This window comes from Lepidochelys kempii, chromosome 14, assembly GCF_965140265.1.
Source record: "Lepidochelys kempii isolate rLepKem1 chromosome 14, rLepKem1.hap2, whole genome shotgun sequence".
Lineage (NCBI taxonomy): Eukaryota > Metazoa > Chordata > Testudines > Cheloniidae > Lepidochelys > Lepidochelys kempii.
The window spans coordinates 42488008-42514676 of NC_133269.1; the positions used below are offsets into that span (position 1 = coordinate 42488008).

The window sequence follows — 26669 nt, forward strand, 5'->3', positions numbered from 1 at the left end:
GCAGCTGGTCAAATCCCCTTGCCAGTGATGAGTGGCCATTAGAGACTGCAGTTTGCCCTGGTGAGAGGGGGCTAGATGATGACTGGTAGTAGTCACTGTGGCGGGGTGGGGTTCCCCTCGGAGGGGAGACCAAGAATATGGAGGTGCTGCTGTGGGGCAGCACCCCAAGGGAAAGGGGCACCGGGGGCCTGAGGCAGGAGGGACACTGGCCAGCAGGGGGCGCTCCTGAGCTGGATGAGCTAATTCCCAGGACAACCAGCAGGAGGCGCCGCACTGGTGAGTCTACACCCTGTTACACCCCCAAAGAAGTGCTTTTCTGCTTTTTTTCCTCTCCTTTCACTTTCTTTTTCTTTTTGTGTGGATTTGGATAACAATCTTCAGGAGAGATCACAGGATGACCATTGGTAGCTGGGGTGAAACGTTAGCGACTTCCTTAAGGTTACTGTGGTGATATGGTGACATCAGTGTTAATGAATATCAGGGGAACAAATAAGTTGGCTTATGAGAAATGGGTCACCCCAGAAGTAATGGGGTGTGGGCGTTCAAATGAGGAAAGGGGGTGGAAACCTTCATCAATATGGGTGAACCCCAGTGGGCGCCATTTAACACATTATAAAAGCTGCGTGCCGTGGTGCGGGCCAGGATGCGGAGGGAGAGGGGGAGACAGCAGGAGGATGGCCCTGGTGGTGGTGGTGGTGATGAGGTGAGGATGAACACATCGGGGTTTTCCACAAGGCAGGGTGTGAGTAATGCAAATACTATGCGTGCTGTATTATTGTGATAGAAAAGGCTGTATAACCCCTCACTGGACAGGAGGGGGTCAATGAACAGCTATGGACTAAGGAGGCCCCACCCCTATATCCTTGCCGAGCATGCTTGGGTTGGAGGTGAGGTTTAAAAGCCAGCCAGGGAGCTCAGTCTGAGGCTGGCAAGCCAGGGAGGAGGACATTCCCTGGGAGCTCCAGGGAAGAACCGCTGCTGAGTCCGCATTGAGCCGACTACATCCAGTGACTAGAAGCTCTGAAGGTGACACCTCCCTCAGATGCAGGCAGTGGCTAGGTAGGGTACGGACTAAGGTAGGAATAGATCCACGGAAGCTGGCTGAAGGCTGAAGCCAGACAGAGATGGGTGCACAGCCAAACCGGTCTCTCAGAGCCCTGGGTCAGAACCTGGTGGAGTGGGACGGCCCAGGTGCCCCAACCCCACCAGAACTGGGGCCACTAGGCAGGAGACCCCTAAACCATGCCCTGATCACACACATCATGCTCTTCAGCTCCGAAGAGAGGAGATGGTTAAAGTCCCTTCACTTACAAAATGAGCCTCCTTTTGAGCACCTTGTCTCTTTAGATTGTACATTCTTTGGCTCAAGGACTGCATCTCACTGTATGCGCAGCCGGCTTCCAACAGAATGGGTTCCCCAGCCTAATTTGACCCATTTGCTGTGCTGCCATAATATACATAGAATCGTAGGACTGGAAGGGACCTCGAGAGGTCATCTAGTCCAAACCCCTGCATGCATACAGTGTTATTAGGGCATTATTGCTAATAGAAACTTAGCACTCTAAGATGCTGACCGTTAAGCAAAATATCACTGGGGTTGGAACTTGTGTATTAGCTTATTAAGGAGACTTATGATGGCTGCCTAGATAATTATTGTTCTTTGTACCCTCTGCTAGAATTTAGGAACATAGGAATTGCCAGATTGGATCAGAACTGAGGTCCCTCCAGTCTCCCTGTCTCTGACAGTGGCCAGTACCAGCTGCCACAGGGGAATAACCCACGTGAGTTTTCATCCTGATTTATAATAGATTCTAGATCTCTCAGAGAGAGACTGATGGCTTAAACTCTGCAGCGGGAGAGTTAATGTCCTGCTAATGGTAATCCGATAACGATAACATAATGGAAATCCATTGTTCTCCATGACCACCAAACATAGGACAAGAAGTACACACACAGACTCTGCCCTAGCTGAGATCCAGGGTTTTGTGCTGGGCGCCGCACAGACACAGAGCGAGAGGGAGTCCCTGCCCAAAAGAGTTTACATTCAGAGGCCGCACAGTCAGCTGGTGGCAGATCCGCTCCACCTGTTACCTCCGGCCTGTTCTTACAAAAGGAATTTCTACCCCAGTTGAGATCCCCGAAGCTCAGAAACCTGTCAACAGATCCAGCTAATTTTCACTGCCATATAATCCTCCTTCTGTGCTGTTTCCCCATCTCACTTACCCCACCTTCAGCTACCACTACCCTCTAAAATATACACAGCCACTCAAAGGACAAATGATAGGGAGATTTTGGCAATTGCCCCCTAAATGAAGATTGGGACTACATCATCTCCTAGTCATTTGTAACTGTGATCTTTGTGTCTATGTTTGCAAATTTTGTTAATGCCAACCCCATGCTTTTAAAAATAACGAGTCAGGCCCCGCAAAATGACAAGGTTATTGTAAAAAAAAAAATCTTGAGAAATTTTTTGCTGGGGGTGGGGAACCAAACAAACTAAATCATGGGTTCTTTTTCTGATTTCTGAGCCTCTAGGGGTCAGGTTTTTAAGTCTTTCTCCATAACTGTGAAAGGTAAAAACTTACTGTTTATTAAAATAAAAAACCTGAGCTGCTCACATGATTCCAGGAGCTGGGGCTTTTCAGAAAAACACCAGCTATCTTGAGGTGCATGATAAAATCAGGCAAGTGGGCAGCACTGAAATGTTAGGGGAGAATGTTAAAGTTGGGATTGTTCTGCAATTCAGAGGCTGTGATCGTGAGCAGCGAATGATTATGTGGCTTATTGGTGGAGTCCCTTCATTGTTCGTTCTCAGACATTCTACGGTGGCGAGGGTTGAACTTCTTTTACAAAAGTGTTAAGATGGTTTTTGGGATATCAGCGGGGTTCCCACTGCACCCCACTTTCACCTTTGGCTTATTGAATCTGGCATTTTATTACTCATTTTAATTATCGAGCCATTTTATTATTGGGATTGTGATCTTGCAAACAGTTAAGCACACACTTAGTGATAAGCATGTGTGTAGCTGTTTACACTGTCCGAATCTTGAACTGTAAACTCTACGGGGCAGGGATTATCTCTCGCTGTGTGTCTGGGCAGCGCCCGGCACAATGAGGCCCTGATCTCAGCTGGGGCAGGGTCTGTCTCTCGCTGTGTGTCTGGGCAGCGCCCAGCACAATGAGGCCCTGGTCTCAGGGCCTCTATCCCACTTCACAATATTAGCAGTAAATAAATAAAAATCTGGACAGCAACATAATGTTTTTACAAAAGTTTATTTTCCCATAGAAGTGAACGTTCAATGCATCCAGCCAGGACACACAGATGGGGTCTGCAACAAGGGAAAGGCGTTGCTGCCTGTAAAGGGTTAACTGGTCACATGGCTAGTTGGGGCAGCATATTAGAGGAAGCTGGGTTAAAGGGGAACAAAGTGGGGGTGGAAGTGGAGGTTCCCTGGGAATGGGGGCAGGGAGATAGGAAGGAATTGTGAAGGGAGGTTCTGAGACTTAGTATTTTGGGGGGAAGGGGCTCCAAGCTGGGAGGGTTGGTCCCTATCTGCTCCCAGGCCCGTTCCAGCCTTCTTGGTCCCACTCTTACCCTCCAGCCCCCCAAGTTGTGCGCCAATTGTGCAAGGTTGCAATATTTCCCTTGCGGGGGCATTAGCTCCCCGGCTTTGCCACCCCTGGGGGAAGGTGCGTGTCCTCTTTATTCCCGGGGGGCTGGAGTGGGGAAAATCTCTGGCAATTAGGGCCCAGTGGGTGGATTTGCTTTTCTTTTTTTTTAGTGGGCAAAGGCACAGATGCACGTCAGCTGGGGGTCTGGCCCCCTTGTCTCCGGTGGAGCTGTGGCTGATTCACACCAGCCTGGGCTCTGGCCCCAGATGTGCAGCAATCCGACATTATATTTATAAGTAAAGCTGAAAATACTGTAGATGTTTCAGAGACTGAAGGCCTTTTACTTTCCCGCTCAGTCGTGCCGCAGTCTATAGCAGGAAAGCTGCTTTCTGGCAGAGCCATTTTAATTCACTGCTGCAGATTTCAGACTCAATCTTAGTCTTTCCTAACTGTCCACAGCTGTTCGCTTCAGCCTGACTTAATCCTGGGACCCTGTGAAATGAAGCAGAAAGTCACAGTCAGTTTGTTTAGGTGGATGAACGAGCCTGTAGCAGCTCTTCCTCGGGGGGTGTCAGGTTGTGATTTCTTCTTTCATCTCTGTATTTTCCCCCACAGACCCATTTTGGGAAATGGGTTGGTCAGATGGGGTTCTGGAGAGCCCATGTCCATGTTACCAAACCTTAAGCAACACGACCCGATTATGCCCATCTTGATGCACCCCCGGGGGACTCAGCTCTGTAGTACACCCAGTGTAGCTCTGTGCCGAAGAGACACAATCTGGTCCTGAAAGCGAAGGTACAGCCCTGCTACTTGAGCCCTGACCGCTTCAGTTTAACAACCCAGGGCCTGTCTACACAGGAACTGGAACGGAAATAAGGATATTAGTTGTCATTCACACCTTGCTGCAAGTCTGCCTGGGGACTCTTTTATTGAGGACTAAGAAGCAGGGCTGTCCCTAGCTATTCTGAGGCCCTATGCAGCCCCCCTCCATGGGGGAGGGGTGTGGGGCCCCAGGCCTCCGTGGGGGGCGGGCAGGGCTACCTTGGGGAACGGGGGAACCTCCCCCCAGCACTCACCAGCGGCGTGGCTGGAGCCAGGTCGCTGCACTTCCCGCAAGTGAGTGCAGGCCTGACCCTTGCTGCAGTCCTCAGGGGCGGGGCTGGGGCAGAGCAGGGGCGGGAAGAGGCAGGGCAGGCCCTGGAGTAGCACTCAGCTGCACCAAATTTCCTGGTGCCCGACCCAGCTGCGTACTTTGCGTATGGGTAAGGACGGCCCTGCTAAGAAGGCCTTCCTGGAATTTAGCTTAAATCAGTAAATTACTGCTATGTTTTTGAGTCCTTCAGTTCTAGTTACTATGTAGGGTGACCAGATGAAACGGACAAAATACCGAGACACATGGGGGAAGCAAAAAAACCCCCAGAGCGGAGTTGCCGAAGCGCCAAAAAAAATAAAGAGCAGCAAGAGCCTTGATGTCGGGACAAATGGTGTCCCGACCGTGCATCGGTCGGGACGCGGGACAAAGAACTAAAAATCAGGACCGTCCCGATTTTCTCGGGACGTCTGGTCACCGTATTACTAGGCAAAGAAGCCCAAAGGAATGCTGTCGTCGTAAGGCCTGTGTTAATTCACAAATAAGGATGTTGCCCGCTTAGACATGCTTTACTAGTGTATCTGCGATACGGCTTATTATGAGGGGCAGGCCAAATTTTTTCCAAGGGGACGTTTTCCCATTGGAAAATGCTGACGGAATTGAAATGTCCCGTGGGACTGTATCGATTTCGTTGAGATTCTTGGTATTTTGCTAAGGTTGAAATGTTTTGCTTTGTATTTTTCTTTTCCTTTTGCCTCTTTTTGTTCTGACTTGAATTTTACCCTCGCATTATCACTCACAATCTCTATCGTAAGGCTCCAGGATGGTCTGTCTTCACACTGAAGCCTGGATGGCTATAGCGTCACTGTGCAGTGATGGAGACAGCTACGTGCATGGCTCAGAGCTCTTTCTGGTCAGAAAGTCACCCAGTCCAACCCTCGCTGTCGTTTGTTCATGGCTACGGTCCAATTTTTCAGTTCTCAGCCATTAGGACAAATTACACCCTGGGACAGCAAGGCATGTAGCGGTGTCATGCCAAGAGTGCTAGGCCGTTGTGATCTCAGAGGTGACGACGGCCAATCACCATGATTATTCTACAGCTAATTTGAATGCAACTGTGCCATTGGTTGCATGAGGGAAAGGGCAGAGATGCTGGTGAGGCAGGGGTAGGGCCTCATGGAAGGGGTGGAGTGGGGCTGGGGACGGGGATGGGGGGCGTTGAGCGCCCAGGGGAAAGAGGGGAAGTCAGCGCCTATGCAGCAGGCTGCAGGTCTGTTATCTCCCTTGGCCTTGCTGGCACATTTCCTGGACACCCCCACGCTCAGTCTGCCACCCCTTCTTGGAAGTGGAGCCCCTCAGCCCACCCGCCCTAGCAACCTGCAACTCGCGCAAGTAGTTTAAACACACCCTCTGCCAGTAGTGTACCGAAGGTCAGAGCCTCCAGTCCCGGGTGACTGTTTCACATTCTCAGGGCACATGGGGCAGTTGTAGGGTTCCCAACTCGACCGGATGCCATTTTGCCGCAACAGCGTCCCCCTTTGCATCAATGGCGTCCAGGAGAGTTGGCAACCCTAGGCAGTTGAGAAGCATGAAATGCACAGACAGGCTTTTGTCTAGGACAAGTATATTTCAGTGGTCAGGCACTTAAGTGATTGACCCTCTTTTGCTTGTCCTTTGCCTCCCCCCACCTCCATGCCTTGGATTTCCAGGTCAACCTGGAGGCAAATACACAGAAAGATAACTAGCGCCCACCCACCATTTAAAATGCAGTTTGCAGCTTGGTAAAGATACCGGGAGAGTGCATAATCTTGCTCAAAGTCCTAAACTGGACAGTTTCCACAAAGCATTACCGGTGCAAGGCTTAAGTAAGCCGCGATTTGAGGAGTGGGCATCTAAAGCAGTCTTAGATTATCACGACAGCTGAGTCAACCGTGAAATCCGTTCCAGTGCCGTACATTGTGTCTCTCAACTGCTTCAAGTCCCAGAGGAGCTGGTGTGGGACACTCTGCATGGGCTGAACCGGCAAATTACATGGCAAGGCATTTTCTAAACATGAAATAGTAAAACTCGGGAGACACTCACAGTTCTTCACGGACAGGGGCACCGTCCACCCACATCCACTTCCTCTGTGAAGAGTTGAATGTTAATCCAATCCAAACACTTTGACCAGCTGGTATGAGAGGCTGCAGGTAAGCCTGCAACAGAAGCGTCTGGCTGAAGGTATTGTTCTAGAAGTCTTTTATTTCTGCCCCGGTGCTAGCAGCACATGGTATTAGACAGACCCCGAGATGCTGCAGTGCAGAAAAATCTAACGGCAATAAACTGGCACAACACGCTGTGCTGGAGAAAGTTGCTCGACTTCTCTGGGCCTCAGTTTCCCCTTTGTAAAATTGGGATCATGAGCCTTTGCTAGACGGTCTGGTCTATTTGGATTGTACACTCTTTGGCTCAAGGACCATGTCTCCCGATGGGCACAGCCAGCTCTCCACAGAATGAGGCCCCCATCCTAATTGGGCCCCACCAGTTGTGCTACCTTAATGGAAATAAACGATGATGATGATGATGACGACATTATTATTCATAATAGATCTAGAATCAAAGCTCTCTGAGCTGCTGACCTGTCAACAAAATATCTGTAACTCACTGCTCGGGTTTGAACCACATTATTACCCATTACCTTTTCATGGAGATGCTGGCAGGTACTTAGATAAGTATTGTTATTTGTGCTCTGGTAGAATTTAGGAACACAGGAATGGCCAGATGGGATCAGACACAGGGTCCATGTAGCCCAGTGCCCTGTCTCCCACCGTGGCCGGCACTGGCTGCTTCATAGGAAGGCATAAGAGCCCCGCAATAGCAGACATAGGATGATCTCACCCCACACTGGTTCCCATCCTGATCTCTAGTAGACAGATTCTAGATCTCTAACAGATCAATGGCTTAAGCCCTGCAGCGGGAGGTTTACTATCCTGTACAAAGCTCTTCCAGCATTAACTGATGTCTCTAGATATTCATTATCCACATTAGCTTCCAATCTCTTTTTAACTTTTATTTTTGAGCCCCAATCAATTACCTGGGCCCCATTGTGCTAGGTCATGCAGTGGTTCTCGAACCGTGGGTCAGGCAGGATCCCAAAATGGGTTGCGACCCCATTTTAATGACTTGCTGTGGCCCGAGGGCTTCAGCCTGGGGCAGCGGTGCTCGGGCTCCGACTCTCTCCGACTCTCCCTGTCTGGCCGGGGCAGGGGGACTTGGGCTCCAACTCCATCCCCACTCCCCCGCCCGGGGTCATGTAGTAATTTTTGTTGTCAGAAGGGGGTCGTGATGCAATGAAGTTTGAGAACCGCTGTGTAGAGACACGTAACAAAGAGAACAGAGACATGACGAACGGTTCTCTCTGTGCCCCTGACATAAAACGTACGTTACCATCTGTTCCCGGTCGTGGAGCACCAGCATTTGAGATCCCTTCCTTGAACAGTCATCCCGGCTCTTGCTCCAGGCCTTAGTCTCTTTAGACAGCCAGTAGCACTTGTCCCTGTGCAGCACCCACTCCCTGGGGCAGAGTTTGCACCCGGAGCCACCTGCGGGGGGGCAGTGGGAAGAGGCAGAGGTAATTAATGCTTCTGAAGTTTCTGAACACTGAGCGATTCTTTCGCTCCAGTCAACTGCAGAGTCAGACAAATCTCCCAGAGCTAGACCCTGCAGCCTTTCCTGTGGGCTGGCCTGCTCTCCCCTCCTGGCTAACCCACCACCCTCCCAATTCCCTGAGCTGAAATCAGGTTATTTGTCAGTAAACCACTGCCGAGAAAACATTAAAGACACAGTGCATTGCAGCAGAGGAAACAGAACAAGTCTTTAGTGCCTGGTGCTGCTGAATGGGAGGGATTCGTTGAATAGTCCAGCGTGACACCCCGCCATATCAGTCCTCAACAGAAATTGAACGCTAAAAGCACACTCACTTGGACTAAAGAAGCAGCTCCCTCAGCTAGTAGCAGTTGTAGACTCCTATCCTTTATGTGGAACAGCCACTAGAGAGAGACACCCATAGCTCACACCCAACCAGTGAGTTATGCCATCAATGTGAATGTAGTTGGGGGGGAGTATTCCTATACCCATGGCTCACACAGCACAGCACAGCGGTGAGTGGGCCAGGCAGCATGCCCTTTGCGATGCAGGTTTGAAGTGGGCCACAGTGAACTGAGGTTACCTGCTGAGCTTATCTGGGCCGGATTGCACAGACTCTGCTTCAGACGAAAAAACAAGTTCTCCAGGCCGGCGTTGCATTCTCTTCCACTTCCGGTTCCCTGAGTGACACCATCGCTTTCTGCGGGGTTTCCTTTCGGACAGGGGCCCTGACAAACTTTGTAACAACATGCTGTAACAAACAGTCAGGGATGGGAACACTGAGAGCACAGGGTTGTGATAGATCAGTGATGGAGGAGTGACTCTGGCTTGGCTGACACACAGACTTGCACCAGTTTAACTTAATCAGTTTTTAAATTAGTGCAAAAGGCTTAAGAGTTGCTTATCTTGTTTTTGATTAACTCTCTTTAACCCAATGCGGCCCCTATTGTGCACACAATTATACTGACACTCGAGTGTTTATACTAGTTAATTCACAGCAATGTAAACACTTTTATATTGGTATAACTACATCCACATTCGGGGCTTATACTAGTTCAGTACATTGGTTCCAAACGTAACTCCAGACTCATCAGTGAAAAGGCACAGGTGAAAAATAGCCAAAGCTCACAGTCTGTTTCCATAGAAGCCGTTTATTTCACTAGGTCACTGCATCAGTTACATTATGGCTCTCAGAACTGTTGGTTCAGGCTCTTTGCAGACTCAGACAGTTATCCCTGCATCAGCTATACTCGAGGCCCTTCCCCCGCTCAGAGCAATTGGCAGAGGCTCTTTTGTAGACTAATTATAAAGCTTTAACTGTTAGACTCTCAACATCCGCTGTCAGTAAATAGTTATTGTCTGCCCACTGTTGTCCTACTTCCCCATAATCTCCCACACCCATGAAAATTGAAATAGATACAAACACAAAAAAGCTTAAAACCCGTAATTTTGAAAGTTTGACTTGATAAAAATAGAAAAAAAAGTGTTTAAAAATAAACATTGATATTATTTGTTGAAGTTATACCAAAAAAAAAAAAAAAAAAGAAATGAAATCTGCCAAGCCTAGTTATATTGGTGCTTAGCTAGGGTGAGAGACTCTAGAAATCTACCTAAAACAGATTGGATTCGATAGAGTTAAAAGATTAGTTGGGATCCTGGACACTTACCCCAAGCGCCCAGTGCAATCACTAGCGTCTGTATGATACAACAGGCCCCCAAAGCTCCTAGGGCGATTTTGTAACAACGGGCACTCGTAGGAGACTCTGGAAAATGAAAGATTTAGCGAAACATCATAGCTAATTAGTTAACTCCAGCAAAGTGCTTTGAATAGGAAAGATGCTAGAGCAGGAGTAGATGTTGTCAGCCCTGAATCTTAGTTCCAAAATTCTCCCTGGAGCCAACCGGCGTGTTGCCAGATGACAGTGGTGATCGGGGTTTAATTCCTTGCCGGGCCACAGATTCCTGGCATCAGCCCAAGCAACTTCACTCAATCTCCGACACTGTGGTGATGAGCATGGGATTGGAACTGAGGAGAATCTCAAGTCTCATTGTCCACTATCCTCTCTTTAGGCTGTAAATATTTTAGGGGAGGGACTTGTTTCTGGTTATATGTCTGTACAGCACCTGGCACAAAAGGGTCCCGATCATGGATGGGGTCTCTAGGCGCTATTGAAAAACAAAGATGAAATAATAACAACAATAACAAATGCTCTTGTCAGCTCCAGCGGCAGGTCGGTAAGACTGTCATTTAAATTGAGTTTGAAAAAATTAGCTTGCAAAATTATTTCAGTGGGAAATACTGGAAATCTGCAAACCTAACTCTGACCTGAGAAGAGGATTTCTTCAATACCAGAATAATAACTGCACATCGAGCACCAGCAATGCCAGAGTCCAGATTCAAGTAACAGTTTTTTCAGATGGGGCCTCCTTCTACTACAGAGTATTTCTGTACAGTCATCGGAGATGCCCAAGGTCACAGATCCAGGATTAGAACCCAGTTCTCCTACTCACTAGACCGGACAGCTCTCATATCCAGGGAAAATGCTTTCTACTCGTTCCCTCCTTGAAATCTCTGGCATAAAAATCCAGATCTCAATGGCGGTATGTCTCAAACTGAAGACATTCTACGTCAATACCTTGGCGTCCATCTGGAGACGGACTGGCTGAGTTTCCCCTCTTCGGCCGGAGGTTCAGTACCGTGTAACCTTCGTCGTCCTCCATCTTCCCCAAACTCAGCGGAGCTGCATCTTCGAGCAAACAGATTGAAATAAGAACTAAGTGCGCACACAAGAGTGAAACTGACCAGCCTTTACAAGAAGTCCTGGCAGCTTCTTGGGATTGTGAAACCACACAGGAAATTTAGATTTGTGGGTCGAAACATGCTGCCCAATTCTCAGGTCCAGCTGAGTGGCGCTCTGGTGTCGGACGTATTCAGTGCCCCTGTTTGTGATTCAGAAACATTTTTGAACAGAAAGTGGCTTTTTTTCTAGTTGCAAATCTTCGTGGGAAATGTTCATTTCTTCGAAAATGTTTGCAGTTATTTGACAAAAATAGGTGCTTTTCTGCTTTTTCCCTCCCCTTTCTCTCTCTTGTTTTATCTTTTTACCATTTTACCTCTGAAAAAGGAGGAAAAAGAGAAGGGGAGAAAGCTAGAGAAAGAGGGGGTGGAACTAAAAACCTTTCCCCCGCTTCTTATAAAAGATCTGGGGAAATATTTTTTTAAAGATCTTCTGCAAACATGCCACCTTCATACTCTACGGACCCAGAGGCTGCCTTCCCACGTGGTTTGCATTGTGCCAGCTACAGGCATGGCTGAAATCAGGGCATTTCTCCAGTGCAGGAACTGGGGGTCACCCAATGAAATGAATAGGCAGCAGGTTTAAAACAAACAAAAGGCAGTATTTCTTCATATAATGCACAGTCAACCTGTGGAACTCCTTGCCAAAGGATGTTGTGAAAGCCAAGACTATAACAGGGTTAAAAAAAGAACTAGATAAATTCATGGAGGATAGGTCCATCAATGGGTATTAGCCAGGATGGGCAGGAATGGTGTCCCTAGCTTCTGTTTGCTGGAAGCTGGGAATGAGCAATAGGGGATTGATCACTTGACGGTTACCTGGTCTGTTCATTTTCTTTGGAGCACCTGGCATTAGCCACTGTCAGAAGACAGGATACTGGGTTAGATGGATCTTTGGTCTGACCCAGTATGGCCGTTCTTATGTTCTGGCTCAAACCAGGCAGCGAATGGGATCTAAGAAGCCATTATGTCAGTTGGAGATCACCAGAATGCCGCAGAATGTATCAGCTCTCTGGCCACATCTCCACAGCCCCTATATCACCCCCTGTGCCAAGGGGAATAGAGACATCTATGCCCGCTCTGCCTATGGTACTGTTATGAGTATCTCACAATCTCTGTTGTATTTCTCTTCACAACACCCCTGTGATGTAGGACGATGCTGTTTTCTCTATTTTACAGATTGGGAATGGAGAGAGAGAGAGGCTAAGTGACTCACCCAAGGTTACACAGGAAGCATGTGTCAGAGCAGGGAATTGAACGCAGATTCCTGAAGTTCTACACTAACAACTTCATTACTGGACCATTCTTCCTCTTGCCAGCCACTGGCTCCCCCATGCCAACGTATTCTCAGCTGCACAGGAGGGGCAACTTGATGGACGGACACTTTGCGCTGTTGCAGTGGCATGAAGGAGCCATATAGAGGGCTGAGAATCTGGCCCAGGTGATATAGTCCTATGGATGTATTAATGAGGCTGGAGATTTCAGCTCCTTCAGATGCAGGATGATTATAAGGCGCATAAAAAAATAAACGTAAGTTCAGCCTCATCAGTGAAAAGGCACAGGTGAAAAATAGCCAAAGCCTGCAATCTGTCTCCATAGCACCTGTATATTTCACTAGCGTCGGTTACACCAGGGCAGTTCTTCCTTGAAAGCGATTGACTCAGGCTCTTTGCAAACTCAGGCAGGTATCCCTGCATTGGTTACACTGGAGTCACTTCCCCCATTCGCAGCAATTAGCAGAGGCTCTTTTGCAGACTAAGGCAGTGTTAAACTCGTTGCAGATCCCCCCCTTTCAGCACACTTGGCTCAGGCTCTCTGCAGGTTCAGGCAGACATTCCAGTGTTCGTTACACCTGGGGCAGTTCCTCTCAGAGCAATTATCTCAAGCTCTTGCACACATCACTCAGGTCACCTTTTCAAGCTTTTCTTCCCAGCCATGAGAGGTATAGATCTACTCTTTTTTTTAAATGAAGGTTGAGATTCTGCTCTAATCACATGACTCCGGAAACTGGGGCCCTAATCTTGGGCCTTTAGTTTCTAGGTCTTAATAATCCCCGTGGTTCCTCCAGTTATCTCTCACATCTCCTCCAATCAAGCCCTCCCACCCCTTTTTCTCACTCGCTGTACCATTCTGAGGCCCTATGTAGATTTCTCTCCCACAACAACATCCTTGGCCTATACCACAATGGTTCTGTTTATCAAGAGTATGCAGAGTGCAGGGGGTACTTTGCAAAGTGTTTCTGAAACCAGAGCACTTTTTTGACACGTTTTTGCAAGCAGGCAGAACAGCAGTGGCTTGAGATCACACAGGAAAAGAAAGAATGAAGCCAGTCGCTGGTCAAGGCAGCATTTCATCACCTCGCGGCTTCTGTGGTGCAGATTTTTCCATTAGATAAATAAGCCTGAAGCCGGAGAATTCGGGGCTGCTCTAAAAATAAATCGCTCTGGCTTAAAGCAAAATCTGCCAGTGCACATGCATCTGGGGGAAGGAGGGGAGACGACCAGGGGTTTCAGCAATACGTGGGACTAGAAATGCTGTTCTATTCCATATAGGTTCTTATACCATGCTCATCATCATAGCATTTGAGCATCTTCCAGTCGTGCATTAAGCAACATGACTAACATCCATCACACTTGTTTGTTCTCTCACCTTGTCCCCAGGGGGAAAATTGGGTGCACCGGAGTCATGTATTTAAATTAGAGAAGGCCACTCAAAGAGGCGCTCCTTGCCCTTGGAGCAGAAGGTGGGGCGGTTTGGGAAGGTCCTTTGTTCCTGGGAAAATTCACGGCAGTCTGGAGAGAGTTCTGTCTCCTGCACGGGTGAGCTTTCCCCTTATTTTAGAGTCCAGTCGGCCCAGAAGACCAAAGTTATCCCCCATGGTTTTCACCCCAGAGGTGTAGACCCATTCGGAGATCCTGGGCCCAGGCCACGGAGCGCCTTGACGATCAGGACCAGAAAGAGCTTTGGCTTCCTAGAAGAATGGATCGAGCTTTGTCGGTGAGGCACAGAGGTGTCTGAGCCTTAGGCATTAAGATGCGTCTGTGAATGAATTGAATGCTCCTGGGATAGGAGGGCCTCCTGGATCTGGCACAGTCTGCTGCTGTCCTGGGGTGTTTCAGAGAATGATTTAATAGCTTCATAGATTTCAAGGCCAGAGGGGACCTTTATGACCATCAAGTCTGACCTCCTGGATCATAGGCACCGAATCCGTGGGTGCTCCGGGGCTGGAGCACCCATGGAGAGAAATACTGGGTGCTCTACACCCAGCGGCAGCCCTGCAGGTCAGCGCCTGCTGGTGGTCAGCTGTTCCATGGCTTGCAGGAAGTGCTCGGTGGAGGGGGCGGAACAGGGCAGGAAAGGTGGGGCGGGGCAGGAAGAAGCAGGGAGGGGGTGGAGTGGGGGGCATGGCCTGGGGCGGAGCAGGGGTTGAGCATCCCCCCGGAAAATCACACAGTCGGCGCCTGTGCCCCAGATATTATTATCTATTGTCCCATAGCACCTAGGAGCCCTAGGCATGGACCAGGGCCCCCACCACACAATGGCACATTATTGGGTCTATTATGGAAGCCTCTAGAAGCCCCAGTCATGGATCACACCCCGTTCTGTTGGACACTAGGTGTATTACATTAGGTGTATTACAGGAGAACCTAGAAGCCCCGGAGTATTTTCTACACTGCAAAAAAAGACCCATGGATGTGAGTCTCAGAGCCCGGCTTCACGGTGCTCAAGTCCTGGGGCTAAGAATAGCAGTGTGGATGTTTGGGCTCAGGCTGTAACAACCTGGGGTCTCAGAGCCCAGATTCCGTCCTGAGCCCGAAGGTCTGCTCCGTTATTTTTAGCCGGTAGCGCAAGCCCGAGTCAGGGGATCTGGGCTCTGCCACTCACTGGCACTGTTTTTTTGTTTGCTGTATAGACATACCCCCGGTTGTGGAGGAGGACCAGTTGTGTTAGGCGCCGTACAGACACAGATCAAAAGATGGTCCCTGCCTCAAAGAGTATAAGAAAAGAGACAATCGATGGATACAGACAGACAGACGTGAGCACGAGGAAACAATGCGACGCTGCTGGCCAGCATGACAGGTCCGAGCGCACCAGCAGCGTTCCCGCATCAAGCCCATAACTTCTGCGGGAACTAGCAGGCACCGAGAGGAGGAGACTTAAAAAAACAATAATGCATAGGTCTGTTTATTTGCCTTCTGGCATTTAGGGGTCTCATCTTCAAGCTTTTCTCTCCAACCATAAGGGCCAGAAAATTACTTTCTTTTTTCAAATGAGAGTTGAGATTCTTGAGGAATAACATGACTCCAGGAGTTGGGGTTTTAAGAAACACTCCAAATATTGCACAATTAATTCATGAGCTGGCAACACTGAGTATCTAAAATGTTATAGATTCCTAGATTATCGGGCCAGAGTGGGTGACCAGAATCATCTAGTCTGATGTCCTGCATCTCTCAGGCTGTAGGACTTTCCCAAAATAATTCCTGTTTGACTAGAGCATTTTAGAAAAACATCCAGTCTTATTTAAAAATCTCCAGTGATGGGAATCCACAACTGCCCTTTGGTAAATTGAACCACTGTTAAAATTGTATACCTTATTTTCAGTCTGAATTTGTACAGTTTCAACTTCCAGCCATTGGATATTGTTTTGATGGAGTTTGGGTGAAACCTCATTGAAATTGGTGGGGACAATAGCTGCCCTTCAATCAGAATAAATGTAAGAAGCAATTAAGCTTCTTCTTGGAGTGAGATAGCTGAAACAATAGGAGCCACCATCCAAAACACAGGCCATATGCAAGGCCTCTCAGAAACTGAGTTGCTTGTGTGGATGGGTTTTGGTGAGCGTTGGCCGATTGAGAGATGTGTCTGGGAGTAGGAACATGCAGCAGCAGCCAAGCAGACAGCAAGATCAGGACTGGAAATGTGTCCCTGAAAGCAAGCAAAGTGAGAGAGCTTTTTGGGCAGAGTGAGGGCCAGAAAGAGGCTTGGAACTGTGCATAAAGAAACTTCCTCCTGTTGTTTGATTCTTGCTGGGTTCTGGGAAAACAGGATATCATGAACAGGCTATGTAAATACAGAGGATTGAATCAAAGACATCCCTTGCTCGTCATCAGTCTCTCTTAACCAAAACAACCTGCAAGGCCTTGAATATTGGGTAACCACTGGGGCTAAAAGGGGTAACAATCTCATCTGATTTTGCCGATTCCCCTACCAAGATTATTTAGCTCTGTTTTAGCATTTTGTAGGAAAAACAGTGTAAAAAACATTGCTGTTTTCTATCTCCTTACCAGAAAAGGTCAAAACCACAGATATCCGGCTGGTAGCTGATTTGCTGTTCAGAGGAGGAGGCTGGGTTTGCTGCAATGGATGAAAAATTCAGCTTCTGTTTTTTGTTCGTCTGTTTTTGCAACCAACTGGTCAATAATCAATCAGGAGGTTGACAAGCTGTTCTGAGGAAAGGTGGTCCCCAGTGGTTAGCGCATGAGCCTAGAATGTGGACAACCAGTGTGCAAGTCCTTTCTCCGCTATGGTAACTCATTTGGTGTCTCTGTGCCTCAAGTTCCCCGCTTTGAAATAGGGCTCATAGTACTGCCCTGTTTCAGAGGGGCATAAAATGAGTATGAGGGGCTCAGATACTATAGTGACGGGGCCATTAAGATACACAGATGGGACGCTGTGGATCTGTTACCCATTGGGGAGGTCTTGGGAACCTGATTATTTAACTTTCTGGCTGTTACGACCAGAAATTTGCATCCCAAGTTAAAGTCACCACCCTCACAATGCAGCAGGGGGCATTGCCATAGAGACCGGGAAAGGAGACTTCACCAAAGCTATTCCATCTCTACACACCAATGCAAGAATCTGATGCTCCCAAATCTGTGGGGGAAAAGGGTAGGTGGCCATTTCTAGATTCAAGATGGCCGCCCGCCCCGCTGGCGCCAATTTCCACTGGAAACTTTATCACCACATCCATTTCTTGCCTCTGGACCATTCAGAGCTGCTTCTGCCAACGCAGCATGGAGCGCGACAGGCCAACGCGTCAGTGTGTTTATCGTAACTCCAGTCGCCCAAGTTCCTCCGGGTCTGTAGCATTTAAGGTTCACCTGGGCTGAGAATGTTCAGCCAGCAACCTTAATTTATGAGGGAAGACCACAGAGCAGCAATAGGAAAGAAATTCAGTGGCCACCCCGAATGACGCTACTTCCTGATGTTGGGTGTGTCGGCTGGCTTAGTTCATACATAGCTAGACAGTTGTCTTTGCAAAACACTATCGGGTGGGTGTTTTTGCCTCCTCCGGTACATGCCATGGCTGGGGAGATAGTGTATGCTGATTTAAACCTTCCTGGGGCCAGGCTGTCACCTTCATCTAAAGCTCACAGTAAGTGGGGATTGATTGCCTAGTTTGCTGCCAAAATTGGGAGGATTTTAGCTGGGATCCCAGTTTTCTAATAGCTGGTGAGTGCGAAGAGACATTTGGAGTAGCAGTAGACTCTTGTAACAATATGTTTTATACTTTCTTTTGGGAAAGATACAGGGTAACAAAGGTACTTAAGGGGCATAGGGCTGGATTTTTAAAACTATTTGAGTAGGTGAATTTTCAAAAGCACCTAGATTCCTACCACCCGTTAATTTCAATGGGTCTTAAAAGCACCTGGTTGCTTTTGTATATCCCACTATGCTCGTAAATACCTTTAAAAATTTTGCCCTTAGAGACCAAAATCTCGTTGATTTTTAATTCGATGTAGATGCCTCTCTCTCTTAGGAACTATTGAAAATTTCACCCGGTTTATTCGCAGGCTACTTATAGGTTTGTTGTTTCTCTCTCATAGACAGTCTCTGTTTGTTTGTTCTGTGTTGTTTTCCTGCATCTCAGATAGAAGCGATTTAGACTGAGGGTGCATGGTTTGCTCTTTGGGTGTGAAAAACCTGACCATTGGGTTGGTCGGCTTGATGTAATTTGGGGAAGGAACACTGGCCTGGTGCCTAAGACACTGGAGTGCGACGTGAGAAGAGACCTGTGTTCTCCCACGCACTCCCTGTACAACCTGTGCTAGGTACTTAAACAGTAAAGTTTTTGAAAATGCCAATAAATCCCATTTTCAAAGTGACTCAGGAGCCAAGTCCCACTGTCTACCAATAAGGCTTAAGCTCCTAAGTCACTTTGAAAGTCAACAGGACTTGGACTCCAAAGTCATTTAGGCTCCTGCAAAAACTTTTACCCTTCATCTCTCTCTGCCTCAGTTTCTTCATCTGTAAAATGGGAGGGATTGACAAGACATAATGGACAAGGCATAATAGGTGGATGAGAAAGAAGCAGGTTGGGGATGGGGTAGTAATAAAGACACTATAGGATGTTAAACAGAGTAACTGATAGTACATGGGGTAATTGAAACTGCAACCAACGGGGGCTATGTAAGCACCTCGTTAGCCAGGTGTGTCATCGTTGTGCGAGCTCTCAGAAGACAAAGTAACCAGGTAACCACCCAATTTCCTCACATTTAATCAAACAGGGAATGTTCTAGAATCCCCTCAGTGCCCACGCTGGCATGGGGTCGTTCTGAAGGTCGGGTGCGCCGGGGTCATCATCCTGCTGGTGATGGTAGCCGTGCTGAGTGCTTGGGGTAAGTCGCTCCAGGCCATTTATTCAGCTGTGTGAGTCTCCTGCAGGCAAAATGCACCATGTTGAAGTCAACGGGGCTACTCGTTTGAGTAAAGACACGTCTGCTTGTAAGATCAAAGCCCCTAACGTTATTTTAACAGAGGATTTTTTTGTGGGGACAATGAGCGCGTGCCATGTGTGTGATGCAGTGGCTGTCGCCCAGAGAGCTCGCTTAGCCGTTTCTTATATCCAGCAGTAACGCAAGGAAGCTACAGGCCAGTGTCCTGTCAGACATGAGCTTAAGTAAGTTAGCATAAGTATAGTTGAGTAGAAGTGGTCTGTGGCCCTTGGCATAGATGAACGGGGAACTAGGAACAGCTTCCACAATAGTAGGAGTTGGAACCTCACGCAACATTGAAGTGATACTGGGCTGGGACATTTTAGGATAGAGTCATGGGGCAGATGTCTAACCACAAACTCGCTTGAGAAACAGGGGACGTATAGGATAATGAGTTAAATGGCGTTAATAGGTTAACCTATAGGATAAGGGCACCCCAACATTATGAGGGAGAGGAAGTTAGATTTGGACATGGAAGGCAGGCTGATAATGCTCCGGCCCGATGTGACGGGGCCACTCACCTCTCGTGAGCACCCGGGCCGGCCGGGCGTGTTTGCCCCTGCACTCTGTTTCACATTACCTGTGGTGGCTTCTCACGGTGCCCTCTGTAACGTCTCGGTCTGGCACCCCGTCTCGGGGCTCAGTCAGTCTAACAGAGCCTATCGCGGTACCCTCAGCCCCTCCTGGGCTAACTTCCAATGGTGCCTGCTCTGTTACAGAGCAGTGTACCAGGGCTCCTGCCTGGTGACTCTTTGCTCCATAGAGAGCCCTTCTGACCCCAGCTTTCCAGCTGAGTCACTAGTTAAGTTCGACCCTTCTCCCTTTCTGGGGTTAACACGGTTCAATTAAATGCTGACCCTCCCCATGCCTCAGTTTCCCCTCTATTGTGTGATCTCTAGCATCTCATTTCCCCTCTTTCTGCCTCCCTTCCCCTCCTGTCCTCTGTCTGTCTGGTCTATGTACTGTCAGGTGTTCAAGGCAGAGGGTGTGTCTGCATTGCATAGCACAGCAGAAGGCCAATATCACTCTGAGTGCTACTGTAACACAAATAATGCGTTTTCTTGTTCAGCTGTAAATCCAGTCTGTCTGCCAGGTGAACTGTGTGATATGTCCTCATCCCCAACAGGCAGGGCAAAGTGTTACATGGACCAGACGCAGCTGTGGGCTTGGCGCATTAATCTCACATCATCTGCCATAATGAAGGAGGCTTTCTCCAGAGCAGATCAAAACATTTTTAATATAAAAAGGACTTTTTAAAACCCAATTTCCCCGCTGTTTTTAAAAACTTTTTGATGAAATTGAAAGCAAAACAAAAAATAGCCTTTTTCTCCCCATTTGTGGGTTGTTCGGGTTTTTTTTTCTCTCTCCCCTTTTTTATTCTTTTTCATTTATCCATTTGCTGATTTTTTTCATGAAATTTTTCAGATTATTTTTTTCTGACCTTTTTCATTTATCATTTTTATCCTGGTTTTTTCCATCTTTCCTCTTTAACCTTTTTTTTTCTCTTTCTCCTTTTCCTTTTCTAATCACTCTCAGATAATGCCCTGCGTTGTTGAGGGTTTGGGGGTTGGGTTGTTTTTTTTTCTTTCCGTTTTTCGTTGCTTTTCACTTTGCAACTTTTGAAAACTTACAGGGTGGCAAACAGAAAAATGAGAAAACCGTGGCCAGCATTTGTTCTGTTGTATTCAGTGGCAAAATGGGGGGAAAGGCAAAAGGGGGAAGGAGAAAAAATGAAAAAAAAAAAAAAGGGAGGAAAATAAAAATTTGAAAACAAACGTTTTCATGGAAAACATTCAAACCATGAAAAAAATATTTCATTTGGAAACCTGAAGAACAAATCTAACTTTGATGGTTTTTTTTTTTCATTTTTCAACCAGCTTGCTTTCTCTCCAATCCTCTTTTCTTTCAGCTCCCTATAATTTACCTTTATACCAGCATCACTATAGCCACACTATATCCTAACCCTTTAGTTAGTTCAGTGTAAGTCTATCTGTAGACCAGGCCAGAGTCACTGATCTGTCACAACCCCACGCTCTGTCTCTCCTAAGCAATAAGCAGTAACAATCCTTCCCATGGATGCTGTGCTGAAGTTTTTCAGGGCTTCTCTAATAAAGTGGAGGAAGGACCGGCCTCGAAGAGCAACGGTGTCACTCAGGGAACCGGAAGTGGAAGAGAATGCAACGCCAGCCTGGAGGACTTGTTTTTTCGTCTGAAGCAGAGTCTGTGTGATCCGGCCCAGATAAGCTCAGCAGGTAACCTCAGTTCATTGTGGCACGTGTCACACCTGCATCTAAGGGACTGCTGTCTGACCCATTCACCACTGTGCTGTGGGGGGGACCTGTCTATAGGATTTCTCCCTCCCATCTACATCCACTGTGTTGGTACAACTCAATGGTTCAATGTAAACTATGCGCCTCTGTCTGGTGGCTGGCGAGACAGGGTAGGGGAGGTGATATCTGTTATTGGACCAACTTCTGTTGGTGAAAGAGACAAGCTTTTGGGCTACACAGAGCTCTTCCTCGGGGCTAGGAAAGGTACTCTTGAGAGCATGTCGACAGTGCAATAAAACACCTGGGGCTGGCCCATGTTAGCTGACTTGATCTCATGCGGCTCAGGCTTTGGGGCTATAAAATTACGGTGTAGACATCTGGGCTTGAGTCAGCTGGCACAGGTCAGCCGTGGGTGTTTTATCGCAGCGTAGACATCCCCAGAGCGTCACAGCTAAATGCCAGGCAGAACAGATTGTTGAGCACAAGTAAACACATCTTGTAAGAGACCGTTCAAGGCGAAGTGGTTGGTTAACACCTCTGCAGTCGTAGGACAAAAAAGAGTTTCATCTTCTTGTAATAAACCATAAATCCAGTCTCTTTACGAAGACCAGGGGTTTTAGTGTTCAGCCGGGTTTTGACTTTAAGCTCCCAGGCTCGTCTTTTGAAGGTGTCCTGCTGGTTTCCTTTGAGGACAAGGACAGAGAGGGCAGATATAGAGCAGTCGCTCGGTGAAAAGCGTTCGCCGACAGGTGATGTGGTGTTTTTGTCTTTTATCACTTTCCTGCGTGAGTTCATTCAAGAGCGTAGCGATTGTGTGGTTTCCCCCATTCTTTTGAATGCAGTGTGTAGGGCACCGGATGAGACAAACCACATGTGGCGACAGGCCTGTGCCGGACTCGTGGATCTTGAAAGGGGTGTTGTGGGGGTGTTGATCACCCTAGCAGTGGAGAGGAGGCTGCAGGTTTTGTGCCTGTTATGGCAACAGGTCTCTCTACGTATCACACAGGCTATGCTGAGAGTTTGTGCCACAGGCTCCCAAAGAAACTGCGAAACCACCTGATCAACATCCTCTACAGCAAACAGGGAAAGATTAAGAACTGGATACTCACCTTAATTAATTAGCCTCTTACACTTGGGATGGCTACGTCCACCTTTTCAGGTTCTCGGTATATATATATGTCTTCATACTACATGTTCCATTCCGTGCATCCGAGGCAGTGAGCTGTAGCCTGCAAAAGCTGATGCTCAAATAAATTGGTTAGTCTCTAAGGTGCCACAAGGACTCCTGGTCCATGAAAGAGTCAACGCCAGCTACCAGGGGAGGGCAGTGTGATGGAGCTGCAAAGCAGGATATTACAACTCCCATCAGCCCCCTCACCTCTGTATAGCCCCTTCCTCTTGGCCAAGCAGGGACTATATAACATCCCCCAAATTGCACTGCTCCTACCCCTGCCCGGGTAAGGGGAAAGGTTCTGACCCAGGAAGTGGCCAGGTTCTGTTTGAAAAGGGGGAGCCACGTGGCAGCAGGAGAGAAGCCCCAGGAACTGTGGGCAGAGCCACATATGGAACAAGCTGGGACGGCCGGACATCACAGCTGGGTGCAGGCCTGTGGGGGGCTCATGGGGGAGCAGCAGCGGCTGGGCAGGGAACTGGTGCAAAGGGGCCTCAGGGAGAGACGCTACCTGAGCCTGGCTTGGGAACCCACAAACACTTATCTGCTGGAGTAGAGACTGGAGCGGAGCGGACAGCCCGGGCACTGGGGATGAAGACCCTGCCTCTCAACCGGACGGCCCGAGGGACCCCCCCAGGGTCCGCTATTGCTCACTTTAAACTGTAACCACGGGTGCTGATTTTAATTTTTCCGGGTGGCTATGCCACCCCACGCTCCGCCCTGAGGCCCCGCCCCCACTCCACCTGTTCCCGCCCCTGCTCCACAACTTCCCGTGAGGCCCCGCCCCTACTCCACCTCCTCCCACTCCACTCATCCCCTTCCCCTGGAGGGAAAGAATTCCCCAGAGTTCAGAAACTTCAGAAGCATTAATGACCTCCGCCTCTTCCCACTGCCCCCCCGCAGGTGGCTCCAGGTGCAAACTCTGCCCCAGGGAGTGGGTGCTGCACAAGGACAAGTGCTACTGGCTGTCTAACGAGACTGAGACCTGGAACAAGAGTTGTGATGACTGTTCAAGGAAGGGATCTCAAATGTTGGTGATCCAGGACCAGGAACAGATGGTAACGTATGTTTTATGTCAGGGGCACAGAGAGAACCGTTCGTCATGTCTCTGTTCTCTTTGTTACGTGTCTCTATACAGCGGTTCTCAAACTTCATTGCATCACGACCCCCTTCTGACAACAAAAATTACTACATGACCCTGGGCGGGGGAGTGGGGATGGAGTTGGAGCCCAAGTCCCCCTGCCCCGGCCAGATAGGGAGAGCCGGAGCCCGAGCACCGCTGCCCCAGGCTGAAGCCCTCGGGCCACAGCAAGTCATTAAAATGGGGTTGCAACCCATTTTGGGATCCTGCCTGACCCACGGTTCGAGAACCACTGCATGACCTAGCACAATGGGGCCCAGGTAATTGATTGGGGCTCAAAAATAAAAGTTAAAAAGAGATTGGAAGCTAATGTGGATAATGAATATCCAGAGACATCAGTTAATGCTGGAAGAGCTTTGTACAGGATAGTAAACCTCCCGCTGCAGGGCTTAAGCCATTGATCTGTTAGAGATCTAGAATCTATCTACTAGAGATCAGGATGGGAACCAGCGTGGAGTGAGATCATCCTATGTCTGCTATTGCGGGGCTCTTATGCCTTCCTATGAAGCAGCCAGTGCTGGCCACGGTGGGAGACAGGGCACTGGGCTAGATGGACCCTGCGTCTGATCCCATCTGGCCATTCCTGTGTTCCTAAATTCTACCAGAGCACAAATAACAATACTTATCTAAGTACCTGCCAGCATCTCCATGAAAAGGTAATGGGTAAGAATGTGGTTCAAACCCGAGCAGTGAGTTACAGATATTTTGTTGACAGGTCAGCAGCTCAGAGAGCTTTGATTCTAGATCTATTATGAATAATAATGTCGTCATCATCATCATCATCGTTTATTTCCATTAAGGTAGCACAACTGGTGGGGCCCAATTAGGATGGGGGCCTCATTCTGTGGAGAGCTGGCTGTGCCCATCGGGAGACATGGTCCTTGAGCCAAAGAGTGTACAATCCAAATAGACCAGACCATCAAACAAAGGCTCGTGATCCCAATTTTACAAAGGGGAAACTGAGGCCCAGAGAAGTCGAGCAACTTTCTCCAGCACAGCGTGTTGTGCTGGTTTATTGCCGTTAGATTTTTCTGCACTGCAGCATCTCGGGGTCTGTCTAATACCATGTGCTGCTAGCACTGGGGCAGAAATAAAAGACTTCTAGAACAATACCTTCAGCCAGACGCTTCTGTTGCAGGCTTACCTGCAGCCTCTCATACCAGCTGGTCAAAGTGTTTGGATTGGATTAACATTCAACTCTTCACAGAGGAAGTGGACGTGGGCGGACGGTGCCCCTGTCCGTGAAGAACTGTGAGTGTCTCCCGAGTTTTACTATTTCATGTTTAGAAAATGCCTTGCCATGTAATTTGCCGGTTCAGCCCATGCAGAGTGTCCCACACCAGCTCCTCTGGGACTCGTAGCAGTTGAGAGACACAATGTACGGCACTGGAACGGATTTCACGGTTGACTCAGCTGTCATGATAATCTAAGACTGCTTTAGATGCCCACTCCTCAAACCATGGCTTACTTAAGCCTTGCACCGGTGATGCTTTGTGGAAACTGTCCAGTTTAGGACTTTGAGCAAGATTATGCACTCTCCCGGTATCTTTACCAAGCTGCAAACTGCATTTTAAATTGGGAGGGGGGCTAGTTGTCGTCTTTGTTGTGTGTTTGCGTCCAGGTTGAACTGGAAATCCAAGGCATGGGGGTGGCAAAGGACTAGCAAAAGAGAGTCAGTCACTTAAGTACCTGACCACTGAAATATATGGAGGAGTTTGGGGTGTGTATCGGGAAATCCCTGGACTTCACCTTTTCGTTCCTAAGATTTGACAGCCCTATAGTGGTTATTTAGCTCTGTAGCTGCTGACATCGATAGGACAGGTGAGCTGGGAAGAAATAAAAGGTAGCAGGCAGGATGCAAGCAGGGCTAGAATGTATTTGGGGCTAACCCTGTGCTGAGGGTGTTTTCCTGGCTGTATAAGTAAAGGGTCTTGATCTGCTAGCATCCACGAGGCATGTATTTTAATTGGTTCGGCAATGCAACATTCCTGGGTGGGGTGCAGGTATTGAACTCGTGGCCTATGTGCCTAAAAGGCACAAATCACTCCTGTGGGAGCTAAAGGATGCAGCTAGAGCAGCTTAAAGCCACTAGCAGAAACTCCTAATATCTGTCATGCTGCCTCTAGCGGGAGCGAGAGCCAGACCAGAAGCATGGGTGATGGCTCGGCTTTTGTGGCCTGAACACCCAAGCTACACCCGTAATAGGGTCAATTGTGTTGCTTATGGTTTGGTAACACGGACAAAGGTTCTCCAGGACCCGCAATGGACCAACCCATTTCCTACAACGGGGCTGTGTGGGGAAAATACAGAGATGAAAGAAGAAACCACAATCTGACGTAACACAAGGAAGAGCTGCTACAGGCTCGTTAATCAATCGAAACGAACTGACAGTGACTTTCTTCTTCATCCTACAGGGTCCCAAGATTAAGTCAGGCTGAAGCGAACAGCTGTGGACAGTTAGGAAAGACTAGGATTGATTTTGAAATCTGCAGCACGGAATCAAAATGGCTCTGCCAGAAAGCAGCTTTCCTGCTATAGACCGTGGCAGGATTGATGTGGGAAGTAAAGAGTCTTCAGTCCCTGAAAGTATGTTTACTTATAAATGTAATATCAGATTGCTGCATATCTGGGGCCAGAGTGTGAATCCGCCATACTGGAGTCCAAGGGACCGAGACCCCAGCTGACGTACATCTGCACCTTCGAAGTCAATGGTTTTATTGTCCACTAAAGAAAAGCAACCCCAGTGACGCACTGGCCCATAACTGCTAGAGGTTTTCCCCACTCCAGCCCCCCCCAGGAATAAAGAGGACACGCACCTTCCCCCAGGGGTGGCAAAGCCAGAGAGCTAATGCCCCCGCAATGGAAATATTGTGAGTCTGCATAACTGGCATGCTCCTGGGAGGTGGAGGGCAAGAACGGGACCCGGAGGGCTGGAACGGGCCTGGGAGCAGGTAGGGACCAACCCTCCCAGCTTGGAGCCCCTTCCCCCCAGAATGCTAAGTCTCAAAACCTCCCTTCACAATTCCCCTCCTGTTTCCCTGCCCCCATTCCCAGGGAACCTCCACTTCCACCCCCACTTCGTTCCCCTTTAACCCAGCTTCCTCTAATATGCTGCCCCAACTAGCCATGTGACCTGTTAACCCTTTACAGGCTGCAGCACCTTGTCCTTGTTGCAGACCCCGTCTGTGTGTCCTGGATGCGAAGCACGGGTCACTTCTTCAGGAAAATAAACGTTTGTGATAACGTCAT

The 26669-nt window shown here is 48.5% G+C and overlaps 2 protein-coding genes across 2 annotated transcripts; one reads left to right on the forward strand and one right to left on the reverse strand.

Moving 5' to 3' along the window:
• The first annotated feature begins 1682 nt into the window (after positions 1-1682).
• Positions 1683-26668, forward strand: LOC140898348 (killer cell lectin-like receptor subfamily B member 1B allele B). The gene is made up of 9 exons (XM_073312053.1): positions 1683-1781; positions 12303-12653; positions 13784-14120; positions 15037-17499; positions 18632-18742; positions 20887-21090; positions 23183-23337; positions 24559-24671; positions 25835-26668. Exons 4-9 carry the CDS (start codon positions 17313-17315, stop codon positions 25956-25958), a joined length of 894 nt encoding a protein of 297 aa, XP_073168154.1. The 5' UTR covers positions 1683-1781; positions 12303-12653; positions 13784-14120; positions 15037-17312; the 3' UTR covers positions 25959-26668.
• On the reverse strand, positions 3704-11057 carry LOC140898361 (killer cell lectin-like receptor subfamily F member 1). The gene is made up of 7 exons (XM_073312076.1): positions 10963-11057; positions 10451-10492; positions 9994-10089; positions 8910-9077; positions 8129-8283; positions 6785-6897; positions 3704-4104 (listed from the first exon to the last, which is right to left on the reverse strand). Exons 1-7 carry the CDS (start codon positions 11045-11047, stop codon positions 3981-3983), a joined length of 783 nt encoding a protein of 260 aa, XP_073168177.1. The 5' UTR covers positions 11048-11057; the 3' UTR covers positions 3704-3980.
• Position 26669: the final 1 nt, after the last annotated feature.